Raw genomic sequence first — 27727 nt, forward strand, 5'->3', positions numbered from 1 at the left:
ATACTTGAATTTGCTTATATTTTTAATGTATACTCCCAGGAATTAGTGGGCTACTGTTATCTTTGCTAGCTTATTTACCCATTAGTTTTCTCAAAAGTTACTTTGTCCATATCTTGTTTATTACAGTTATAAGTTTATGGTCTAGCCTCTTTTAAGTTTTTATCTTATTTTAAATTTGCTCATATCTAATGTGTCTTTAGGTGGACTTTTTTAGTTTCTGTATTTCACCTATTTCTAAAGTTTAATATTTATTGGGCTTAGGTTCAAGAATCTTTAATTATTTTGTTTGTTATTATTTTTTTTTACAGAAAAAACATCCTTTTTCCCCTACTTCAGAAAAGGAAATGGCCAACGAAGAAAATTGTAATTCTAAGGATGTTACAGTTATGAAGGAGGAATCATCTTCAACTGACAACAACAGCAATCATAATTGCTCTGATCTTGATCAAGACTATTCTAATGGTACAGACAAAAAGAGGGTCAAGAAAAAAGGTGCAACATCCACGAATATTAATTTAAAGCTTTTATGGGCATAGGTTTAATATGTAATAAACATTTTTTAATTTTTTTTTTAGTTGTTAACCGCCATCAAAAGTGGGTACCATTAGAGATTGACATTGCCAAAAACAGAAACAAAGAAAAACTTTCTAAGTCAATTTATAAGGAAAGAAATGAAGGTAAATTTTAATGTAATAAATTAAAACATGTACCATATAACAATAGCTCCGCTTATCTATCATTAGTAGTATTATCTGTTTTATACATATTTAAATGACTAACAAGTATATTATAAAGATATTGTATTTTTATTTATTAAATATTTCACCATTACCAGCCACCTAGATTGGAATGGTATGCTCGGTAAAATTATTATTTATATTTGATTCTCCCTTTTATCATACCCCATTTATTTCACCCCTTTGGTGTTCAGTATTATATTTTTTAAACTATCTGACTTATGAAAATTAACAACGCCAAGATTGTTTCAAATGTTTTTCATGTATCATTTTTATGTTCTTGTAAGTGAATGAAATAAAAATAATTGTGAAATATTGAAAAAAAAAATTATCTGATTATTGAATGAATCTTTTAGTTTTAAAATGTTATTTTAATTCTTCAGTTTTTTTATTCATTTCCGAACCAAAGATAAAAAAATACTGTTTTATAATAAACTGTTTTGTTTAATATTATCAATATGTGTTCTATTATATTCAATTCATATTTCTACTCTATAGATTCCTGTGGACAAAATATATTATAAAATGCTTTATTACATTTAATTTTATTTTTAATATCATCAATATGATATTAGTAAAATTAAATGATAAAAATGTTATTTTATTAACAACACTATATTTTTAATGATGTGTTTATTGTTGACCATTGATAAAATGTGAGGAAAAGATTGTCAGGGGTACAGTCTGTAAAGTAATAATAAACAAAGATATGTGAAATTTATTTTATATTAATTGTGCCCACCAATAAGTTTCAATTATTTGTTCTTTTAATCACTCTACTGACTGACCGCACCTTCAACCATCTTTTTCTCTCAAAAAATATTTTTATTAATAATTAGAAAATATTTTTGTTATCAAATTTAACTTTAAATGTGAATGACCATTGGAGTTTAAAAAATATTGATTATTTTTTAAAACTATTTTGCTTTTGTATGTAAAAAGTGAGATTTATAATTTTTCCCTTACCTATTTTGTTTCTCATTAAGTTATTTTAATGAAGTCGTCTTATATTTAATTTTAAATGTTGTAGATGGTTCGGGTCGTGATAATTGCTTCTTTGCTGGAAGGCCAAGAGAATTGGGTTCAGGTGTTAGAGGTAGAGGAAGGCCTATTACTCGTGGCAGAAATAGACCAAGAGGTGGTGTAAAATCTAAATTTGATCCTGAATATTCGGACTATCCTACTGATTACACCCAGGTACTGTTCTTAAAAGATAACTAGAATATCATATTTTTTTAATATAAAATTGATAATTTATCCATTGTTCATTTGTTTGCAATCATGTAAGTACCTATTTTTATTTTTATTTATGTATGCCATTTAAAAGTTTTAATCCAGTTTTAGTCACTTTTTGACTTCAAAAATGATTAATTTTAGTTTTAAATTTTTTCTGTTCACAATAATTTTTGAATGAATTAACTTATGTAAATTTTTTATTTTATTTTTATTTAAGTAAGTATTTAATATAAATAAATCTGTTTTACTTATATCCTTTAAGCTTAGTCACCTTGTTAATGATTGGGAGGTTTACCTTTAGTTAAATAGAGTTGCAGGTTTTTTTTAAGCTATTCAAGTTTTTGATTGTTTATATTATTACTACTAGAAGATTAATAGTTGACCCTATGTAATAGATTGTAGGAAGATGGTCTGGGTGGTGATCAATAAAGGTACAAAAAAGTTTTAAAAAATATTTTTTGTAATCAACGTTTCGCACCACTTCACAGGATCTTATCAGAGCTAAATGAAGGCAAGATACAAACATTGTCAAGAATGAAAAAACAATTAGAATATTGATGGAGAGAATGTATAAAGTTATGTAAGAAATCTATAAAAGAAACAAAGTAAGTTAAAAAAATATAAATAGAAAACTAATTAATATTAGGTACAGTAATGAGTGATAGAATTGCAAATGTGAAACTAGAGTAATGAACAATAAAACAATACTTATTAGAAATTGTAACAAATATTGTAAAGTTAAAAGAAAGCATGGTGAAGTAAATGTGGCTTAACTATGGTGCAATAACAGACAAGAGTGGTAAGTGAACAGATTAGTAAAGGAGTAAAGAGGTAATTGAGGAAAATAATAATGAGTTTACCTGAGGCCGGGCTATTTCAAAGTGAGGATGGAGGAGAGAGAGACTAAGATCCCCACCATAGACAACTGTCTAATGGACTTTTATTTCAACGGTTTTAAAACCAAAAAAATCATATTTTTAATATGATAACAAAGTAAATTATAAGATATAACATACAGTATAAAGATAGAAACATAAGAAAAGTAATGATACAATGAAAAAGGAAATAATAGAATTAATATAAGAATCATACAGTGGAGATTTTATATAACAAAAATTAAAAAACCTCCGTTCACCTATCCCTCTTATCTGATATTGCATCATACTCTTTCTTTGAATTTGACTGTTTTTGTTATTGCTTCTAATAAGTATTGTTTTCCAATTCATTAATCTAGTTCTACATTTACAAATCTATCACTTATTACTGTGCTTATTATTAATTAGTTTTCTATTGATCTATATTTATATTTTTTTAACTTACTTTGTTTTATTCATTGTTTTTTATATAACTTTTTAAACTCTTTCTATCTATATTTTAATTGTTTGTTTTTTTTACAATGTTTGTATCTTTTCCACATTTAGCCCTGATGAAGCCTGGCAAAGTAGGGTGAAACATTGGTTACCAGTCAATAGTTGTTATTTTTACTATTATGTACCTTTATTGAACACCATCTGGACTATCTTCCTACAATATATCACTAGTTAACCAGTTTTTAAAATAGTTATTTACTGTGATTATTGGCTACATTTATTTCAGGCCCTATAGCTGCTTTAATATACTGTGTAAAAAAATCATTTTTATGAAACTAATTAGTTGTATCAAAATTTTTTATGATATTTATATGTTAATTTTTAAATATTACGACCATAATGGCCAAGCATTTTGGGGTGGCAGATACCTGAGTGTTTAGCTCAGAGTGGTTAAGGTATGATTTCTACATGGGTCAGTTCTCAGGTTAAACTAAAATATTTTAAATTTGAAAAAAAAAATTGTAAATGTTAATTTGTCTTAGATTTTATAATTTAAAAATTATGAACCTTGGTGTTAGTTAAAATTTCAGCAAGTTAGGATGGTTATAATTCATTAAATTGTTATAATATTTATTATATTTGCTTTCAGATTCATAAATATATTGGCACTACAGAATTTGTCATTCCATATTTTGGTACCTATTATTATGATCCTAATTATAGGAATTTAGATGATCCAACATTATCTGAATATGTTAGAAAACAAATGTAAGTATCTTTCATTTTTTATTTCTTCTTTTTTATGTGTCATATTTTATTTTATTTTATTCTAATAATTGTCTACCAAAAGCTCTTTTCTGAGATTTTCTTGTCATAAAGTATCTTTGTTTGTAAGCTATGCTTCTTATTTTATATAAATCAATAATGAAGGTGAGGATTCAAGAATATGCCATCTATTGTTCCTTTTACGCCATGCATTAATGAATTTTCTTTACTTCATTACATTATGCATTTCTTACTTAATGAAGTATGGTGCGTAGTGGAGTATGATATGATAGGTCTTATTGTATTTTATAGAGAGCTTCGAAATTGTCTATTTATTCAAAATAAGTTCTGTAGTTATATTAATTGTTTAATAACCTCTTTAATTTTGTTTTCTTAATTGATAGTTTTTTATGCTTTCCCTTTTCTTGAAACCAATTTATCATAAGTATCTTGTACCATTGTCAGTTTAAAGTTATGTAAACATTGGAATTCTTGGAATTGAACCATGTTGTGATTTAGAATCCGGGCTACATATTCTCATTGTTCGGATGCAGATCAATCTGTGTCCATTGTATCCCCACCAAGATTCAATTTAAATTGATCCGAGAATTCCACATTGACAGGATTCAAAAGATGCATATAATATTAGCCATCACAACAATGAGTTGGGGCAGCCCAGATTTAGAGTCCCAGTATGTACTAGGCTTTACAACATATATTGTTTAATTGAAATTGAAATTTGCTTTTTGTTTAATTATTCTCCTTTATATGATATATGAACTGTTTAATTCTGCCCATTTGTTTTCATTGGATTTGGATAATATGTACAGCTGCAGGTTTTGGGTTCCTTTTTAGTGACTCCAATAGCAAACATATGAATGTTTAATTAACACATTGACTGCCACAGTACTTTGCTTTTTTTATTGTGCTTTTAACATTTCTATGATTTGATAATGTTATGATTTTCAAGCCAAGTTTTGTCATTTTCCTTCATATTTGACTCAAATGTTAAAAATTATTTATATTTTGTCATAAGTTTTGTACCAGATAAAGCAAATTTTAAAAATGTGCTGCATTATTTTCTGTTTTAGCAAATCTGCAACCCAAACTTATTTTATTAAAAGTCTAAAATAAATATTCTCTTTCTCTAAGCACTTGTGAAGATTGGTTTGTCAATTTCTAAAATAATATATTACAGAAATACTAAAAAAAAAAAAAATACTTAAAAATATACAGGAACAAGGGAGGTCTATTACATATGACAAAAGTTTAAAAATTATTTGCTAAATTTTGCAAAGACATAATACATACCATGATGTGGATGGTCTTCTCATACTTAAATAAATTTTTATGCTAAGATTAGAAGACCCATCTTTAATAAAAGTGAAAGTCTAGGAATTGTTTGTATGTCTATCTGTGTTCATTTTGGTTACCTTTGGGTCTCTTCATTCTCTGTTTATTCTACTTTAATATTCTATTCTTTCATCAAAGGTATAGAATACTCAGGAGAGGTTTTTGTCTTATTTTCTGTACCTTATAGGAATTATTCCTCTAACGATCAAGGCTTTTGGCCTCCTATGGTATTGCTATGGACATCACTGATTTTAGCCTTCTCTACGCCCTAGGGATTCCGGGTTTGGGGTCGGTCATTAGTTAATTAGTATTATAAGATTTGGACACTCTCCCCATGTACATTATATTGTATGATAGCATATTAGCAAACTGTCAGTTATTTTATTGTTATCATAAAGTTTTGTGGAGTATTTATGACATGAATTATAGGAACCTATAAAATGTGAAATATTAGCGATGAACAAGCAATTTCATTTGACATAAAAAAAAAAGAGAGATAAAATTGAATCAAAATGGACTGTGAAATGTGATTGATAGTATCTCAGGTTCTACACTAGGGGTATTCATGATGTGTTGAATGTAAAATGTTTTACCATGTTAAATGTTATAAGTATAGGATTGTGAGCAGCCCTATTTTAAATCATGTTAAAAGCATAAGAGCTCGTAGCGGATTTTCTGAGCAACTTCTTTTATAACCTTTCTTTCCTAAACTTCATGTTATTGTTACTTCTAAGTTTTGATTAAAGTAATTTATTACATGCCTAAATTGAGTGGAAAGTAGAAGTTGTGTAAAAGTTTAGCTACTGAGTGTCTTTGCGATCTTCTAACATGTGAGGAAGAGAATCAAGATGAGCTAACTGACAATTGTCAATACATTATTATTATTGCCATCCATTGGTTTATTGGTTATAAAAACATCCAAAACAATACTAACACAATCAAAACACAAACTATGAGCAAGTAATTAACACGACAAACAAAATGGTGTTGAGCTCAGTTGGTCTGTTGCATGACATCATTCTCCATTTAACAGATTTAGTAACAGACTCTCAACCATGTTAGATGTTATATCGTTTTAACATGGTAAAAGAAGGAAATATTTCCCCATTTAACCTGAGTTTTTCTATTTGACACGCTTTAACATCTTGAACTAAAGATCATAAATACCCCTGAATGTTTGTTTATTGGTGTAAGCAGTGGTCAGTGTCGTACATTTGTATTTATATTGACTGTTTCCATGCAGTTTTCGTTCACATATTAAAAGAATTTATTGTTTTTAAAAGGACAGAACAGCTGTCAAACAGTTTATCTTGGTTTTAGATGTCCTTTTTTTTTCCACATTTCTTACTTAACAATATTTGACTAGTTTTTTGTTAAACAGTTAACCATTAGGATAGGAGTTATTATCTTGAAATTTTCTGATCAATTAGATAAGATTTTTTTTTAATGTTAGGTAATACAGGTAAGGTCAGATTTTTCTCCAGTAATTTGAATCTTAATTTATGATTCCTTATCATAATATGATTTGTATTTTCATTTAATTTATGTCCTTTTAGAGAGTACTATTTCTCAGAGGAAAATTTAATGAAGGATTTATTTCTGAGAAGGAAAATGGATAAAGATGGCTATTTGCCAGTCACGTTAATTGCATCGTTTCATCGTGTAAGAGCATTAACCACAGATCTATCTAAAGTAATTGAGGCAATTGAGTCCTCAGAAGAATTAGAACTTATTAATAGCTTCAAGGTTAGTATTATGTTTTTTAAAGTTAAACAATCACATTTTTGCTTATTGTTTACCTAATCATATCTTTAAACAAATCATTTCTAATTTCATTACTATTTCTTGATTTAATTCAGCTCACGAGTATTTAATTTCTTATTCACTTAAGTAAGATTTTTAAGGTAAAATGTTCACACACTTTGTTCTTATTTTTCTAGGTGAGGACCAAGAACCAACCTACCAAATGGCCTATCCCTGATACAGTTGGGGAACCAGTTTTCTTGTCATCACAACATCCGTTGGCAATGCATCCATTAGGACCACCAGTTATACCAATACCAACTATTGTACCATGTGCCAACTTAAACAGGGCACATAACTTTCCTCAACCAGTTGTTGCCCCTCCTCCTCTTCCATTCAGTGTTCATGAAAACTTGAACCCTGAAGTTCCAGAATTTGTTCCTGTTGATTCTGGAAAAGAAGGTAATTTTTTTACTCAACATTTTTATAATTTAAGTTTATTGGAAATCATGCTTTTATTCACTTTTACTTTTACTTCCTGTGTATGAAATATATAGTAAGGGAAAGTGTTGCTATCCTGAAAATTTCTAATTCTATTTTTTGATGGAAATATATGTTTGAGGTCACCTGAGTCCAAAAAACTTAGTCTAAAATTTTCAAATACCTTTGGTATTGGTATTTGATGGGGAAAATAGTCCAATGAATGGTGTTCCTAGTGGTCCTTTTTGCCAACTCGTAGCGGCTACCAGAGTTGCCGCCCTGTACTAACCAAGGTGGGAGTGACAAGATTCATTTCTCGGTACTGCCGAGAAATAAATATTAACTGCCCCAGGTGGAAACCGAACCCACAACGTTCTGAGCTGGGGGCTCTGGTACCTTTGCCTGAACCGTCACGTTCCCAACCTTTAGTTTTATATATTTGAAAAATAAACGATAAACAGTTCTCATTGTTAGCTATCATATATAATGTGTAAATGCAAAATATTAAGACCGCATAGCACAAGATGAATCCTGAAAAAAAAAATGTTGAAGTGAGATGGGATACCATATCTACTTTCAGATTTCCATTTATTCTGGCCAGCAATTTTGATGTGACTGAAAATTTAAGCATGGAAAATCCTATTTTATATATATATATATATATAAACAGAATTACAGAATGTGTTTGTGATATCTGTATTTGATTACATTATATGGGTATATGAGATCTATATTTTATTTTATGTATTTTCTTATATGATTTGTTCTTTAACTATATTCATTAGCTTTATACATTTATTTGATAATTTTATTTAATTTTTTTTTAGAACCACAATCTAAAGAATTGGAAACGGATGATAAAAAAACCTTAATTACCAATGGAACTGCCAGTCCTATTATCCCAGAAAAAACACGTAACCCGAATGAAGGTATATTCTTTGAATAGATCTATTTCTAGTTATCTACTTTTCATGTTTATTTAATTATTTTAATATAAATGCATCATTACTTGTGTTTTGTCCTCAACTTTATTTTCGACGAATTTAATCAAGTAACTAGAGACATACTGTGCAATTTGCTTATAATTAATTATGATTATATTTGTTTTATTTATTGTTATTCTTTTAATTTTTTTTTTTTTGTCATTATATTTTTTTGTTTTTATTTTCCATGTGTATGTTTATTTAAAAAAACAAACATGCATTATATAACTGGCATATCTAAATCATTTTCTTTTGTTGGTACCACTTTATTAACTAATTAAATGGTATGATAATGTATTTTAATTGAAAATGAAAAATTGATTTTTTTTTTTCAGAAATAAAATATATATTTTAAAAATAATCATTGTATTTGTCAAAGGTTTATTTATCTTCCATTATTCATTACTTGTTTGCTAAGGATGTTAATTGTTTCCAATCCTTTTCTGAACTAAGGCCTTGGGATTTACTATTCTTCTATTTCAAGGATCATAAAACGGTACAGGGAGACTGGTAGTCATTCGAGGCGACTAACATCAGGACGTCCTAGGATTCATAATACCATAGATGATCGCTTCATTAAACTGCAAGCAATTCGGAAGTGTAATTATACAGCTTCTTCTATTAAAGACTCGATCGCTGGTGTTCGGGAGATTTCAATCTCGGAATCAATGGTCATTAGAAGACTGAGAGAGTCAAACCTCAGTTCAAGAAGGTCAGTGAAAGCTCCTCTTTTCACCACCGAAGACTGCGTAAAGAGATTGAGATTTGCAAGGGAACACCAATTTTGGTCTGTGAATGAATGGAAAAAAGTTTTATTCACTGATGAGACGATAGTAGTCCTTAACAGATCAAATAGCCATGAAAGAATTTGGAGTAGGCCTGTAGAAAGGTATAGTCAGTGCTGCACATTAGAAACTGAGCCATTTGGGGGGGTTCTCTCATGTTCTAGGTGTGTAGAAATGATTCTTCAAGTTCATGTAGTGCCTTTTATGCTATTCATAGGCTCTGAATCGTTACTCATGCATGATAATGCCCGTCCTCACAAGGCAAGATGTGTTTCTGAGTACCTGAACGCCACAAATATCCACACCAGTGATTAGCCATTAAGAAGTCCTGACCTTAACCGAATGAAGTACGTGTGGGATTATCTTAAAAGAAAGGTTCTGTTACGAGATACTCCTACTACCCTTGAAATGCTTAAGGCAGGAATGGGACAATATACTCCAATATATTCTTCAAAATATTTTTACAAGTATGCCAAGATGAGTGGAAGCAGTCATTGAAGCCAGAGGGGGCAATACTGTTGAGGACTGTTGTCTTAAAGATTTCCTTCATCCCCCATTGATTGGCCAGCTAATGAAATAGTTCATTCATTGAACTACTAAAAGTTATTTAATTCATAACTGGGGAAGAAATAAAGAAAAGCTTCTTTATTACTCTTATTTATCTTTTTTTCTTTCTTTCCTCTCTTTTGTATTTCTTGTGTAATATATCCTGGATGTCTAGACCTGGAAAAGTCAAGGAATTTTTTTTTTCTGGAAAAAGTCAGAATATTTAAAAAAAAAAAACCTGGAAAACTGCCTTAGTGGTTAAGTTCACTATTAAAACTCAAAAAATATTATGTAAGGATTTATTGATTAAATCAATAATTAACATTTGAATCATAATAATCCTCTCTCCCTTCCCCCCCCCCCAAAAAAAAATAAAAATCCCCCAAATTTATAAAAAAAAAAAAACACTTCTATTAAATAAATGAGCAAATAAAAAATTAATAGGTAATATGGACTCTAAAATAACTAACTAAAAAATACTCCAGAACTACATATAAATTATTTTTAAAAGCATAAAAAAATTAAATAAATACCAATAACATCGAGAAATACCCACCCAATAATATTGAATTCAAATATAGTTATAAAAAAGTATATATTTTAAGGAAATATTACCAGTAATTCCGATATTCATTACCGATATCGATATTCGACTTTCTTATTAATATTGATATTAAACCTTGACAAGGATATTCTAAAATTATTTAACTAAAACAACAAAGATATTTAAGTTTAAAAAGATAGAAAATTGAATACCTAAATTTAATCTGGTATTAGATGGATATAGATATATTGATATTGTTATCTTGTGGTAAAATATGTTAATTTCTTATTAACATATTTTAGCAAAAATATTCTAAGAAAATTTAATTGAAATATCAATATTTCATTTAAATAAGACTAGAAAATTTTATGGAAAGATTCAAAATTGAATACTGACATTCTAAAAAAAAAAATTATTCGAAATATTGATATTACATTAAAATAAAATTATGAAATATGAAAACTTTTAAATTAAATATTAAAATTTTATTTTGTTGTATCATATCAATACCAATATTTCAACTAATACTGCAATAATATGCTAACTAATACAATACAAATATCATTATCAAACTTTGATATTGACATTAATAAGAATGTAGAATATCGAAAACTATATGAAATATCAAGAAAAAAAATTAATTTTTAAAATTTTCCAGTCTTTTTCAATGAAGTATCAATATTTCGATTAAATAATCTTGGAATATTATTACCAAGGTATTTCTGAATGTTATTAGTATTTATTCAATTTTTGTATGCTTTCGAAAATAATTTATATGTAGTTCTGGGGTGTTTGATTATTTTAGTGTGCATATTACCTATGAATTTTTTATTTACTCATCTATTTAATACATAAGTTTTTACAAATTTTGGGAAAATAATTTTTTTCTGGGGGAGGGAGGGGATGAACCAATATATTGATGGAAAATGTTGATATTCCGATATCAATTCTAAATATTGATATCGGATATTGGGGATAAAATATCTATTTTTTGATATTCGATACCTACTCTAATGTAGTCGGTAATGTTTATCTTCATAGATGATATTATTTTCTAGATATTTTAGATTCTGATTTTTATTTATTGTACCATCCTTTTATTATTTTTAAATAGAACAACATTAGTTATTACGTTACTTTATTTCAGTTGCTATTGAAAAAATAGAAAATGTTGAGACCATCGTTAAAAGTAGTAATTCTGGTAAATTGTCAAGCTCTTATGAAGAAGAAGACACGTGGAAGGAAGTAAGTATTGTTTTTGAGAGCAGTTCGAAGTATTTAATTTTTTATAAATAACTATGTATTATTTTAAGTATTTTCATAAATTTTGAATACTTTAGATGTTTACCCTGTGCTGATATTTTCATACTGAATCGATCAATGACTAATATAGATAAATCTTGTTTAAAATCAGTTACTAACAATTACTAATTATTCCTACAGTATATATATTGGCTACTGCTTACAGCCAAGTTTGTTTTTCATAGCTGTTATTTTGATTACTTTGTTTTAATTATTCTTGCCTCTAAAATGAGTAAATGTAATAGTTAAATCTTGAATGAATTATATTAGTTAAGTAGGCTAGAAAAAAAAGTACCATTACTGTTTATGATTTAAGGTCAAAAGAAAACAGCATAAGCCAGCTGGCCCAAAACCCGAAAAGATGGATTTCCCTTGTCAGATGTCTTTTGAAAAGGAGGAATTAGATTTTCAATTTGACGAAGAGCTTGACAATGTCCCAGTTGGAAGAGTTAATACATTTACTGATTGGTAATTTTTTCCAGTTTTAATAGTTCACTTTTTTTCTCAATTTTATTTTTCCTTGAAATTCTTGTTGCAATTAATTTTTATTACATATTTGATCGAGGAATTGTTTTTAGTTTTTTAAATTGGTATTCAAGGTGTTAAATATAAATCAGCTGGAATGCTTCTCCCCACCAACATCTAATATATGATCTAATCAAACAATTACAGAGAAAAAAGTTTTATGTCTATACCTAGTTTCACAAACTGTTATTGATTTTTAACTTAAGAGCAATATGTGCAGCTTTTGCATGATGAAAACTTAAGATTTGCACGTAATAATGGAGGCTTAGCTCACCCCCCTCCCCAGGATTTGAGACCTGTAATGTCTGTGGAAACCCAAATCTACTTGATCAGTCTTGATGCAATTCTCCCACCTATGTTTCAGTCTACCCCTCCAACAATTACATAACAGTAACATTCAGTGTTTATTTTACTAACATTTTTTAAATCTGTTCATCACTAAGCCTGTCAACCTTACATGCTCATCTTATTCCCTTTAATGCTTAACCTGAATTATATTTATGGGGTTCAGTTCCCTCAGTTTGCCTTTGTACAGCCTTCTAAATTTTCCAGTGAAATCAACCTTTTTTTGGTCCGAATATTTTATCCAATACTTTATTTATATAACTTATTTATATAATATAACTTTATATTATATAAAACTTGCGGCTCTGTTCCTCCCTTTGTGTAAGAGGCCATGTTTAGCATCTCTTATGAACATTAGGGAGGATATTAGTTATAAAATTGAAACTTTTTAGTTTTCTACATTTTACATTCACAGAAGGCAGGGGGTTTGCTCAGAAAACTTATATAATATAATAGCCAGTCTTCATACATAAGTCAGGTTCCATTCCTTTGAAAGTGATTTAGGTCACTTTAAATTCTAATTTGACTTGGGTAGATTCCTGCTCGATAAAAATGTTTATTCATACAGGAGTCCATATTTTGTGGCATTTAGTATATCTATAAAGCCATTTGTATTGTGTGGACTTTTTTTTTTTTTTTTAAACACCTCCAATAAATTATAAAATAATGATTTAGATGTACTTATATTTTCATTGTTTATTAGATTTTTATTACAGACATTCATTTTCAAAGCTTCTAATACATATAGCACTTTACAGGGTTTGGATATAACTGAAGAAATAACATCACTTTTTGATTTAAAATTGGGGCTACCTTTACTCTCATTTATACTTCATAAACACTGCAAATTATTTCGCAATGATTTATTATTTTATGATTTTATGTAAAATCTCAATGTTTGAGTGGGTGTTAATTTTTTTTTCTTTAGCCAATTACAGATAATCAATAGAAAAACTATGAATGACATCTAAAAATGAATTTTGATATCTTCAAAACAGAAGAGTTTAAGCCAGTTTAGAATCTTATAATCTTATCATAGTAATTACTTTTCAGGTACTTCATGGTCTTGGAGAGATGATAACTCTCTTTGTGTGTTAAGTATTTTTATTGTTTCTGTAATGATTTTTCACTTTTTTGTGTTTTTAAGAAGAAAAAAAAACACTACACCTGGAGGCTTAGCACTGTTTTTTAAAGAATGAAAATGAAAAAATACATACCAATGAGTTATCATGTCCCCAAGATTCCAGTTAATGAAGAGCCTGAAAAGCAATAATGATGTTGAGAATACAAGATTCTCATTAAATAGACTAAATCCTTCAGTTTTGAAGACATTGAAATATGTTTAATAGGGCCATTTATAACGAGTTGCTAACTATATATGTGCGTGCATAGAGTATTGCTTCAAGTCAACAGGAATTCCAAGTTACGTGGGTAAAAAAAAAAAAAATAATAATTTTGAACAAAGTTGTTAAAAAATCTATTTTAATGAAAAATGAAGCTATTAAATTAATTTAAAAGAGGTATAGAAAAATGAAATGTATTAAAGAAATGTGTTTGATAGTCTGTAACAGACATGAATTAAATCAGTGCTTTCCAAAAACCAGTCATATTCTATATGAGTAAACAATCCATGTTATCTAATAACATGTGATGCTATTTCTTCAGTTTCACTCTGCCCCTTTGGAGTATGATATATATTTGTTATTTTAAGAATGAATTTATGTAACAAAGAATGAAAAGTTAAGTTTTGGCTACAGGTCAGCCATAGACATCATTTCAAAGTTTAAAATTAATTGTGGTTGGTGAAACTGTAGTTAACCAGCAACTTTTTCATCTGGCATTTTTTCTTTAATCATACTTTTTACCATGAAAAGCATTTTAGCAAATTTATGTTGGACACTAAAATGAAAATTTTAGTTTTAGTCTTCCTATTCCATATGGATGTGTAAATAAAGGAAGAAATAACTTATGAATAAATCTTTTATCTGTTGTAGCATTGCACTTTATCCAATGAGGTATTCAATAAATACCATTAGCATACATTTTTAAAATTGATTTACAATTTATGTGGACAGGTCTGATGATGAAGGGGACTTTGAATTAAGTGATAATGAGCTAAACAAACTTTTAATAGTTACACAAACTTCACAACCATCCCGTACAATTAAACATGATGGACATGATAGAACTGGTGATTGGACTACAAGAGTAAAAATGACCCAAGATTTAGAACAAGCTATAAATATTGGCCTTCAGTATTATGAAGAAAGTTTATGGTCCGAACAGCATGACTGGGTAATATTTTAAACTATTATGTTGGGTTTTCATTATAACAAAAAATTTCTTGATTTTTAAAAATATATTATTATTTATATTCCAACTTAGTTTTAACATGTTAGCAGCTGTTTGTGAAATCTTTTATATCCTTAGCTGGTGACATTGGTCCCCAACAAGTGTTGGCTGTTTTGAAGTATTAGTGACATTGGACGCCCAAAACCATTATTGGCTCTAAACAATACTGTTATCTGTAGATTACACATTTAAACTAAATATATTATTCATTGCCACCATCTATGTGGGGGTGGCACCTAAAGGATTGGTCTTCCTGGTGATGTTTATAATATTATACGTTTGTTTTCCCTTTTTATTATAGGAAGTATAGTTTCATGTAAGAAATATAATATTTCAGTATTGAGCTCCAGTTAAAAATTGAGTTCATTGTATCAATTAAATATTTTAGTGCACATCTGTTAAAAGAAGAAAAATGTAGGAAATTTTTTGTTAGCCAATGTCATTTGACGTTGGATAAGTGATATACAAAAATTGTTTTATTTTATTTTTTTTTAGCATTTTTAACCTGTTTATTTGTGTTTTAACTTATTTATTCATTTAATTAATTCTTTTGACTAATTTTTTTGTTTTTCTAAATCTATTTATTTGTTTTGTTTTTTAAAATTGTTGTTACTATTGTGTCTTTGATTTTATTTTATATTGTTATCTAATGATAAATTCTTTTAATTTGTTTAACGTATCAAACGTGGGTTGTGGATCATCATTGGAGAGGGGAGGTATGAGAGCGTAAAATAGGAATAATAACATTGCCAAATAAATGGGATAAGATTGTCAAATGGAAGAAAATTGTTAAATAGGGAAAAAAAATAGTTCTATCTATATCTAATGTATAGATATAGATGATTATTAATTGTAAAAGGGTAGAAAAAATTGTTCTTATATCATGTTAATATATGTAGTATATATATATGTCGGATCATTGATTGATTGTTATGCTGTGTTTTGTAGCAACCCAGTGTATTTGGGCAGCATGGCTAAATAAAGCATCTCCAGAATCTAATATCATATAACATGCATACACCAGTTGGTGAGGTTCCAAGCTTCAACTTTATGCAAAACTTGTATAGGTACTTCAAAAAATAATGATTCAGGACTACCTGTCAGGTCATCTTAGATTATATCAATGACCCTAGATCTAAGTATTTTTGAATTGTGGAGATCAACAACACTCCACCTCCTGTCATTATTCACCCTCAATCAATTTTACCCATAAACAATGATAAAAAATCTTTGTGATGTTGAAGAAATACAATGGGCTATGTTGGAAACAAAAGACGAGCTAAATATAATGAACAGTGAAGGTGATGAAAAAATAGAAGAGGCAATCTAGGAATGCGAAAGAGATTCAAATATGGACCAGAGTGATTTTAATAACTTCCTGAATGCTCAACCAGCTAATGAAGATGAAGATTATTTTATTGCTTACAGGAAAAAAATAAAATTATTAACTTCTCGCAATACAAGAAAACCTCCCAACACCTAGAAAGGGGCAAACAGAAAAAAAAAAAAAAAATTAGTGGTAAAATAGGTACAAAAAAAAAAATAGTTCAATGATTTAATATTTCCCTTAACTAGCAATGAATCAGAATTAAGCCTTCTTAGTTTATATTTAAAAATTAATTAGGCAAGTAAGGAAAGTTTATTAGAATGTATATTTTCTAAATTCAAGTCCATATGAGACCTTTTAGGTTATTGCACTCCCTCAGGTTTATTTTCTATTGCACGTTCTGGCAGGTTAAGCCAGGTGATTCAGTCATCTATGGGCAGTGTCTTGAGGAGCAAAATCAGCATCGGAGGTTTAATATTGCAGCTAACGTTACATGTTAAATAATATATTAATAAGTGTTACTACATTGGATTCTGTTTTTAAAGATTTATGTTCATTATTGTCAATCCTTTTGAATTAGTCCTCTGGAAATCATGGACAAATTATCAGAAGTAAGATAATTATATACCCCAAGAGGAAAAAAAAAAAGTGCTAAGAAACTGATCTCATTATTCAATTCATAATTAATCTCCTTTTTAGTAAAACCGTGTATTTTTATGCTTTATTTTTATATGAGATTACTTTTCCTTTAATAATTTAAGTTATTATTAGTATTTATTGTTCAATTAGACTGAATTAACATTTTCAGGTACATTCAGATAGTTACAAGACCGTAAAACTGATCACACAGGAAGATTATGAGAAAATAGCACCTAAAGCTCCTAGAAAGATTTATCAAGAAATGCCTCCTCCACCACCACCTTCCTTAAATACAAATGAGAATGAAATGAATAGTAAAGAAGAGAACTTAAAGGTATTGATTTATAATATGTTTGAATTCTTGATAAACTTCACTAAGTTTGTATTCAATTTTCAATATAAACTTTTATTAAATCTCTTTAAATGCTAAATGAAGACGAAATGTTAAAGTTGGATTGAAAAGACTGTTTAAATTGGAAGACATAAACTTTGGTAATTGTATTTTTCTATACACTCTGATGTAAAATGGTTCAGTTAGAAATGGAAATTTAAATTTTATTTTAGAGGTTAATGTTGCTTATTTATTTTTAATAATTATTTCCCTCCTTTAAGGATCAGGAGACTAAATGTACAAATCAAGATAAACAAAAGGCAACAACAAACATGAAACCAACTCCCCGTTTCTATGCTGTTGTAAAGGATCCAGAGCGACCTGAAAAAGGCTTTAAAAGGAAGACAAGACATAGTCAAAATCCACCTGTTGAACATCATGTAGGTTGGATAATGGATGTAAGGGAACATAGGCCGAGAACATCTTCAACAGGGTAATTTCATGATTGTTGATTATAAAGATATTATTTATGAATGTGTTCAGGGGTGCAGTTACAAGAAAACAAGAATGGTTAGCAACAATTTTTCTTTCTTGTAATCACACCCCCGACCATCTTCGTAATTTGAATTAATATGGTCAATTATTTATATATATAAAATATATTTTTGTTTTTTTCATCAGTTAAAGGATTACTTTTTGTCAGTTCATTAATGTTTCAGTTGTCTGACTATAAATTATTGTTTTATTGGATACTTGTAATATTTTAGTTTATAGTGTATACTTATCAATAATATAATTTATAGTTTTACATTTAATAAGGTGGTTATTATTGAATGAAATGAAGCCTTTTGTCTCTCAAATAACAGTTAATAATTAATTGGTAAATGTTTCGTTGGTTCAAGCATCATTAGGACCACAAACCTCAAAATCAAAAGTAGAAAAGCTGAGTTGACATAATATCTTGATTTATTCATTATCACATGGTTTATCTATCCTGAACTTGACAACAAAACCCTGATTATGAAGTTGGTTAAGAAGACTATCAAAGAATAGAGCTTATTTACTCTCTTTGAAAAGAAGTTAATTTTATTTTGCTTTATCAATATTTTTCTTGGTACTTCTTGTTTGTTGTTTTTCGTTTTCATACTTTTCATTTTTTTTTTTTTTCAATTAGTAAAATAATATAATATTTTGTGCATATAGGAGCAGCGCTGGTACTAGTCCTAATGAGGGATATTTATCTACCAGTATTCCTAGCTTCCAACATCCATCGCACTCACTTCTCAAGGAAAACAACTTTACTCATCAAGTGTATCATAAATATCATTCCAGATGCTTAAAAGGTAACTGCAAATTAGCTGAAAAATATTTTATCTCCTAATTTCTCCTCTAGTAACTAGAGAAGTAACAATATTATTTATAATTTTTCACCTTTGTTATTTTTTTTTTAAGTAAAAGGGGTGTAAATATATCTGAAGCATATTTTATAATTCAATTATGAATCGATAAATAAGATGCAAAAGCCTTACTATTTAATGGCTGAGTACAATTTAATTGAATACAAAAATTTGAAAAATAAAATAATTATGTGTAATATCATTAATACTTATTCATATCTGAAGTGTTTATACAGCTTTATTTCAGTTAGATATATTTGAAATCAAACTTTAAAGTATTTCTATGACTTATGATTGATTTTTTTTTTTTATCTTTAGAAAGAAAATACTTGGGGCCTGGGCAATCTCAAGAAATGAATACTTTGTTCCGGTTTTGGTCATTCTTCCTTAGACAACATTTTAATCAAACTATGTACAAAGAATTTAAGAAACTTGCTTTAGAAGATGCCAAAGTTGGTTTCAGGTTAGTTAGATATTAAATTCAAATCTATTTACATATTCCATTGTTATTTTTAAAAATATATTTTCTTGTTTATTATTTGTTTATAATAATAGTAAATTTTACCTTGCAACAAATGAGAGTATTCTAATTTTTTTGATATGCAGTATCTGATAAATGGCTTCAGTTTTTTTCAATTCTGACCCCCAAAGATTAATTACATGGTAATATTGAATTAATCTACTAATATGATTTAACCAAGTATATTCATTTAAAGTGAACTAAATTTGCAACAGAATGAAGCCAGATTTGTTTCTTTGGAATCTATGCTTTGTGAGATATAAAGAAATTTTAAATGTTTTGACTGGAGAGAACCCATTTTTCTACAGAAGTAACTATTTTTTTTTTTTTTTAGTAAATATTAAGTTAATTTTCAACAAGATTAGACTAAATTGTTCCCTTTAGACCCACTACTTCTGTTCCAAGTCTATTAAGTATATCTGTGTCAAATTTTCGAAGAATAGTCTGAAAAACAACCTATTAGTAGTATGTTCATTAAATATATCTTAAAACATTATAGCTAAGAGATTATTGGTTATGTTTAAGTATTGTGTAATGTTATGAAATTGTGACTTTTATTTTTAAATAAGAGTGTTTTTTGTCAGTGAAATCTTCAACAGAAGTACTAGTACTAAAACTAAAGGAGGAATTAGTCTTAACAAGTGGATGTAGTGGTCCTTTTTGTCACCCCTTGACACACTAGAGATTGGTCACCTTGTGCTTTCCAGAGTGGGAGTCTCAAATTTTATTTTTTAGAACTCTGTAGAAATACATATTAACTGCCCCAGCATACTTGGCCATCAGGGCCTCTTTAATCATTTTAACTTTTCAGTATGGAGTTCTTCAGTAGTTGGTGGTTCAGTGGAACATGGTTGGAGGAGCTTTTGAAGTGGTTCGTTTTATTATAAAACCATGAGAGAATAATCATTTCATTAATTAAACTTTCTTCTTCCATCAAGTGAATAGTTTTCACAACCACTGTTGCTAGTGCCAAGTGGGTTAAAGTGAGAACCCTCACTGCATGTGTTCAGGAGTGTCATGACATCTTCTCAATTCTGTGTAAATCGTTAAAAACACTTCCTTAATTCAGATTCACTGCCATGCCTATTGTTACCATGAACTACATTATAAATTGAAAACTACCTCACTTCAATATTGTAAAACTCAGAATCATGGCTGTGGGGAAACTGAACCATCTAACCATATGTTCCGAATTTCTTTATTTCATTTATTTTTATGTTTCTCAGAATCTCATGGTGAGTCCTCTCACTTCACCTAATGCATTAACTCGGACCTATCCTAGTAAGTTTTAAAGCACTTTTGCTGCTGACCTTGGACTGTATATATTATAATGTACTTAATCCAATATTGTACATGTGGGACTATGTAACAAGGAAATAATAGGGGTATTCATGATCTTTAGTTTTAACATCTGGAAACGTGTTAAATGGAGAAATATTTTTTTCTTTTACCATGTTAAAATGATATAATAACATGGTAGAGAGTCTGTTAATAGGGCTGCTAAATGGAGAATAACGTCACACAACAGACCGGCTGAGCTCTGCTCCATTTTGTCTGTTGTGGTAGTAACAAGCAATGTAGTGTTATACATATTACTTACTCTTGGTTTGTGTTTTGATTGTGTTAGTATTATTTTGGATGTTTTTAAAACTAATAAAGCTATGGATGTCAATAATTATAGTAATGTAAAAAAAAGTTGTCAATTAGCTCATCTTGATTCTCTTCCTTACATGTTAGAAGATCAACAAGACACTCTGTGGCCAAACTCTCACAACTTCCACTTTTCTACTAACAAACTAATAAATTACTTTAATCGAAACTTAGAATTAAACAATAACATGAAGTTTTGGAAGTAAAGTTTATAGAACAAGTTGTTCAGATTAGTTATCCATCTTGATATATGATATCTTATGCATTTATCATTTAACATGACTTTAAATAGGACTCACAATCCTTTACTTATAACATTTAACATCGTAAAACATTTTATATTTAATACATCATGAATACCCCTTATCTATCACTCATTAGTTTTGAGACTGCTTTACTTGACTCACCTCTTCTCTACTATAAGTAGGTTTTATACCATTTAACATCTTTACTTTTTTTAACGTGCATGTTTTGTCTTTATAAACATTCTTTATCTATTCTGGTCAAGGATAATGATTCTCTTAAATAGAAATGTAGCACGTAGAAAAGGCTGGATCATCCATGACATTGTAGCAATGCTTTGAGTAGCTAAGATCGCAATTCGACTCATTCTGAGAAACTAACAGCAACAAACTTAACAAGCTGCCTGTGCTCATTTGATGATTGATTTACACACTCTTAGTATTGAAAAATCGCTATTTAACTGCAACTGGGGTTTGGGAAAGACTTCAATGAATGAAATATCCATCCTATGGTGGATGTTGAGGGAGCATTGATTTTTAGTGAGACACATGGCAGGGCTTCAACTCCTGTAATGACATCATAGAGAAAAATATAGCTTTTCCAACGAGCAATGAGGAGCAGTATTATTCATAGGTTTGTATATCTTCAGTCTGTTGATCTCAGATGGTCTAGAAAGAAAATAGATACAATCAGGGGAGCGATTTGCTTAATATTCTCTTTGTGTGTCATTAACTACCCCGGCAATCATTTTTGGTTTAGGGAGGACTTAATTTCCATGCTTGTATTGAACTGTTTTTCATTAATACTGGGTCTCGGACTGCACAGGGATACAGTAAGGAAGTGCTCTAAGAGGCTGTGTCCCTTTTTCCTCCATTTATTGGTTAACAATTTATTTTGATGCAGGACTGTATATTGCAAGAATCTTAACCAAATACTTGGAGCCGCATATGTAAAATCTGATCTATCATTATAATATTTGGATACATACAAAGCAGATTTGGAACAAAAGTATTTTGAATAAATTGTACTTACATAATTAGTTCCTTATAGCTGTTCAATAAATAAGATTTTTATGATGCTGTGCTTGAATTTTTTTTTTCTTTTTCTTTTAGGTACGGTCTTGAATGCCTTTTCAGATATTACAGTTACGGGCTTGAGAAAGTTTTTAGACCTCAGTTATATGAAGATTTTCAAACAGAAACTATTGCAGACTATGAAAATGGTTAGTAAAAATTATATCTGAAAGAGTTGACTATAGATCAGGTGGTCAAACTAAAAAGCAATAACTCTTTAATGTATGTCATATTACTGCCTACTGTGTAGGTTACATAAACATGTATAGAAAATCTCATTTACAGACATTAAAAACATCAATAAAAGATGTATAGGAGAGAGTAAATGGAAGATAAAATAAAATTATAATGCAATTAAGGTGTTATTGCTAAAATATATGTGTTTGTGTCCTTAGTAAAATAGTTGCACAGATATTCACTATGTATAAAATTGAAGTTATTGCAAAGTTTTTAGGATGACCTATTATTTAAGAAACCTTTTATAGTAAGTGTTTCAGCTTAGTATTAAATTTGAATTATAAAAAATATGCTAAATCCAAGATGGCAGTCTTAGTATTCCTTCTTTTTTTTCCTCTAAATTTTTGTATCTATCCCTCACTCCTTTAATCCTCCATTAGTTAATTTTTTATTATTCCCGATATGTTCTTAGGCTGGTTATATACATTGCGGACTTTATTGAATAAAGAATTTACTATTACTGCCTCTCCAACAGTAAACCACTGGAGCTTAAATATGGGAAATAAAGGATCAATCATTTTAATGTCTTTGATAGCTGTAGATCTGTCAAATGCTGCTTGAGCTGACATAAGTTTTACTATTTTTTAGACTAGTGGCCTTAATTATCAAAGAAAGGCCAGTTACTCACACATTGAATTTTCTGCCTTTTATTTTATTTTTGAAATGATTATCCCTTGTTCTTTGCATTTGATATGTGAACATTTTTGTTGATGTTGACAAAACTGATCATTTTCATGTGAAAAAAATTCTTTATTTTTCTACTTGATTTTTGTTACTTTGCTACATGTTATTCAATACCTTTCAATCGATAAATTTTAAAGTTATTTTCACTTACCCTATTGTTTTTTGACAATATTTCTGTAGGTTGATTACAATTCCTCATTTTGGTATTTTCGTGCTGATTGGTAACTTTTAACTGGCCATACAGTTATCAAAGGAAGTCATCGGTTTCATTAATTGGATAAACACATAGTCTACATTATCTACTCTTTTTCATTCAATTGTGGAATTACAATTCTAGATGCTGCTCTGTGTAAATTTAAAACTATACTGAGTAATCAATAATTTGATTAACATAGTTAAACTGAAGTGGATTGATTTCAAGGAGAAAACTTACATCATATATCAGCTAACTCGTATGACAGTATTGGAAATGTTTTCACCCTGTATTTAACCTCAAAGAGTTTGTTGAGTGGTGATTGTAAAATTTACACTTGTTTAAATCTGTTGTGTTTGAAACTGACCTTAGGGAATTCCAGAGAATCCAGTACCTTAAACACTAAACTACTCTCTACTTTTAAAACAAATATTCAGTAGTACACAAAAATATGCTACTGAAGGGTTAATCCAGTCTTTATTTATAACCATTGAAGATAATTCATGTTAAATTGTTGCCTAAATATTTTAGTTTACTGTTACATTTGTATTTACTGCAACAAACTATAAAATGAATAATTGATTTTTTTTTTTTTTCCCCCTAAGTCTTTTAAACTAAAAAAATCTACCTACATCCTAGATTTCCTCGATGTACATTCATCTATCCAATCATTAAATGCTAGATCCCCACCGATTGGTGTATATATACTCTTATAGAACTGCTTCATTCTGCAAATCCTTTGTCATTCCTGTAACCATCTTATAGAATTCTTTCATAATCCAACTACCATATTGATGTAAACAATATGTATAGTTCTAAAATTAATTGCTGCAGTACAATTGTAATTTAAATGCCATGCTTTTGTATATGTTTCGCCGCCAGGTATGTAATCATAAAGTTTGCTCGAGGTAATTATTTTTGAAAGACTTTTGTCCCAGAATAAAATAATTTTTTTCATTCAAATATACTTATTAATAAAAATAAATATGAGATACGTACATAGCAAATGTTAATATAAATAAACATAGGATAATTGATTAATTTTATTTTAAAATGTGGTCCATAATCAGAGATTTCACTTTCTTTTCATTATTTTCCATATTACTGTTATGTTTGTTGACAATATTTATTTTGGAGATGAATATTATGTGATTTGTTTTGAAATGCTTTTTACTTTTACTGTTTGCTTTCAGGTCAGTTATATGGTCTTGAAAAGTTCTGGGCATTTTTAAAATATTATAAACATAGCTCAAAATTGACAGTGGATCCTAAATTAAAAGAATATTTATCTAAATTTCAAAGTATTGAAGATTTTCGAATTTGTGAGGTATGACAGCATTTAAAATTATTATTGTGATTATATTACCATTAACTGAGATATATTCACTAATTTTTTTTTTTTATATATACTTTTTGTGGATCTATTTTACCTTATAAAAAATTTATTATATATATTTTTGTGTAGCTTCATATTTTCTGCATGATTATGCTTGTATCTTATTTTTTTTTAAATGTGAAATTCTCATTTCCAACAATCTTGATCATATTTATTTGTGTCTAATTTTACTCTTTTTAATCCAAACCTAATTTTCATTCTTAATTAAGAAAAAAAAGCCTTTAGAGCTAATGTCATAGGTGTCATTAGAGCTAGTGTCTAGGGTCTTAGCCATCTAAAATACTTTTATAATCAAGATGCCTCTGGTACTTGAAAAACCTTAGGTGTACAAAAAAAAAAATTTGTTATTCAAATGAACGATGAAAAGCTGTTTACTTAAATAGTATAGAAGAAAAATAATTGGATAATTTTGTAATTCATTGATGTGATTTATTGAAAACATTAATATGTTTTATCCATTTCCAAATTATCTTAAAATGAATAGTATGATATTTTTAATCTATGTTTCAGTCCACTTACTACAAAATATGATTATAAAAAAAAAAATAAAGATATTTTTCATTGTGTAGTTAATGATTTTTATTAAGTAACTTTTTTCTAATATAATTAACTTTCAATGATTAGATAATGCAAATTTTACATTATAAATACAATCAATATGTGAATTTTTAATAATCAATCTGATTAAGTGTTGAAAGCTTTTCATTTTTTCCTTAATAATGTATTTTTATTTCAGATAAATGACGAAGGAGGATGTGGGCCTTTACTTAGTAATAGGCGCAGAAACAGATGTGTTAGTGAAAGTGCTGCATTTCATGATGTCAGACAAAGTGATAGTGGTACTGTTAAATCCTATATTCAATCAAGAAACCGTGCTGGTTCAATAGGATCAGGCAGGCTACCTCCCCCTGGTAGACACCGGATTGAACAGTCATGTAAGATTCTCTCTAGATAAAACATTAAATAAAGATTGTAGATTATTTAAGGTTTGCCCCAAGCCCTTCAATTGATCAGTATAGGAGATAAAGAATATCTCTCAAGGACTCATATTTTTTCTGTTGCCTAAAGAATGGATGGCATACTGATAGTGAATAGCTTATATCTTGGAAACTGCTGAAAATTATTAAAAACATAAAATTGACCTACCTAAAATATTGTATATTTGATAAGCCAGAGTTTAGTGATTCTGGAAAGAAACTTTGACTCGTTCCAAGTATGATATGAAAATAATGGTTTGGGAACTGAAGTAGCATTGTTGGCAAAGCTTCAATGCTAATTGAGTCATACAAAAAATAATGATTGTGTAAGTCTGGTAAATTTAGCTACTTTTAGGATTTTTTTAAATCAAAATACAAATTCTGTAAACAATCATGTTAAAGCCACCTCAAATCGACTATGTCTTTTTGTTGGAAGGCTTTAAAATGAACAAAAAACAAACTGGCTCGGATTAAACATTTATTTGGCCAATTTAAACATTTTAAAAACTAAAAACTAACATAAACAAAATATACAAGTAAAAATAAAAAGGCCTTTCAGATAAAAATAAAATAGTTCGATAAATTATGAAAATGAAAAGAAACTAATTTACAAATAAACAAAATAAGAAATAAATACTGCACGACAAAAGGTTGCTCCACTCCGATAGGTCAGAGGAAGAGTGCTGCCGAGATGTATAGGCCTGGTTCATCGATGGTCCAAATATCCAACAGTCGTATTGTATTAGGCAAGCCGACAAAATGAACGCAGACAGGGCTGGTTACACACGTTCCTTGGGTTCAGGGGTTGGTCACTAATTACTTAATTAATTGGAACTTATATTAAAGTCGAAACAAAGAAAAGATCTGGTTCCAAACTGTAATGACGACTAAATACTCAAAAAATGTCCAAACTATTAGACTATAAACGCAGACAGGGCTGCTGAGACGCTACCAGGGCTACTAATCAATCGGAACTCATATTAAAGTCGAAACACAGAAAAGGTCAGGTTTTGAACTGTAGAGACGACTAAACACTAAAAAAATGTCCAAACTATTAAACTATAAACGCAGACAGGGCTGCTGAGACGCTACCAGAGCCATTAATTAGCCGGAACTGCTCTAGCGACGATTATTAACCCTTAGCAACTGCCTTTATTACTCATTATAACAAACAAATATAATTACATATTTTTTTTCTTTTCAAATAACTAAATTTAAATAAAACAATACAAATAAAAATAAATGTAACTAAATTAATTACTAATAAAACTCAAATACTACTTACAAGGTAATTATATTATGGCGTTAACATACCGCCCACGAATTGTTGTCTTGGGGCAAAAATTTAAGGTTTAATTTACAGTTTTCTGCATTGACTACTCTGAGAAAAGCAATGGGGCCAATTTTATGACTGGTCTAACAAAATCCCCTTTCGCTGTTTTATTTGATTACCCTTACTTTACTATTAGATCCAGGAAAGATTTCTAAAATTCTTTCAGAATGTCTAATACAATAGAGAGACATTTGATTCATTCAATAAACTACTATTTAGATAAGCTATAAATGAATTGAAAGGGCCAGGGACCGCCCACCCTGAGAGTCCCTCGCTGCCCGGATATAGGGACGTTTTAAGTTTCCATTTCCTTTAAAACAAATTACCTAGTTTGTGCTATCAAAAGGGCAGCACACAATCCCACTTATTAGGATGGGTATTGTCTTTGATGATCCTAATCGAATTTTTATAACTATTACTAAATCTGTTTCTATAAGCCCTTTTCAAAGTGAATAGATTGTGGAATACATGCCCGATCCCTAATCCATAAATGAATCCCATTATTGCTACATGGATGTGTTTTCGAGAAAACACGCGCCGGGGTATTCAAGTTTTATGTAAGGGGTTTTTTTTTAAGGCCGATAGAACTTGAAATTGTAAAAAATAACACAAAAAATTAAATTGTAATCAAAATTTTTTTTTATTCGAAAGATCAATACGTGACATTAACATTTGAAAATGATTTCGGGCATATGGGCACCGCGGCTGTTCTTGACGAAGC

At 29.0% G+C, this 27727-nt stretch overlaps 1 protein-coding gene across 1 annotated transcript in view; it reads left to right on the top strand.

Annotated features, from left to right (window-relative positions):
• Nucleotides 1-27727, top strand: part of LOC106685480 (la-related protein 1B) — a gene marked incomplete in the record, with an annotated part of 46139 nt that overhangs the window by 11843 nt on the left and 6569 nt on the right. Inside the window, 17 exon segments of the mRNA XM_067053475.1 lie at nt 309-492; nt 576-677; nt 1768-1934; nt 3933-4051; nt 6958-7147; nt 7342-7606; nt 8452-8553; nt 11630-11727; nt 12101-12252; nt 14730-14949; nt 17142-17306; nt 17585-17796; nt 18507-18646; nt 19019-19163; nt 22226-22335; nt 24494-24627; nt 25433-25631. Coding sequence (XP_066909576.1) covers nt 309-492; nt 576-677; nt 1768-1934; nt 3933-4051; nt 6958-7147; nt 7342-7606; nt 8452-8553; nt 11630-11727; nt 12101-12252; nt 14730-14949; nt 17142-17306; nt 17585-17796; nt 18507-18646; nt 19019-19163; nt 22226-22335; nt 24494-24627; nt 25433-25631 — 2704 coding nt within the window.

This window comes from Halyomorpha halys, unplaced genomic scaffold, assembly GCF_000696795.3.
Source record: "Halyomorpha halys isolate HHAL.00 unplaced genomic scaffold, Hhal_1.1 Scaffold700.1, whole genome shotgun sequence".
Classification (NCBI taxonomy): Eukaryota; Metazoa; Arthropoda; class Insecta; order Hemiptera; family Pentatomidae; genus Halyomorpha; species Halyomorpha halys.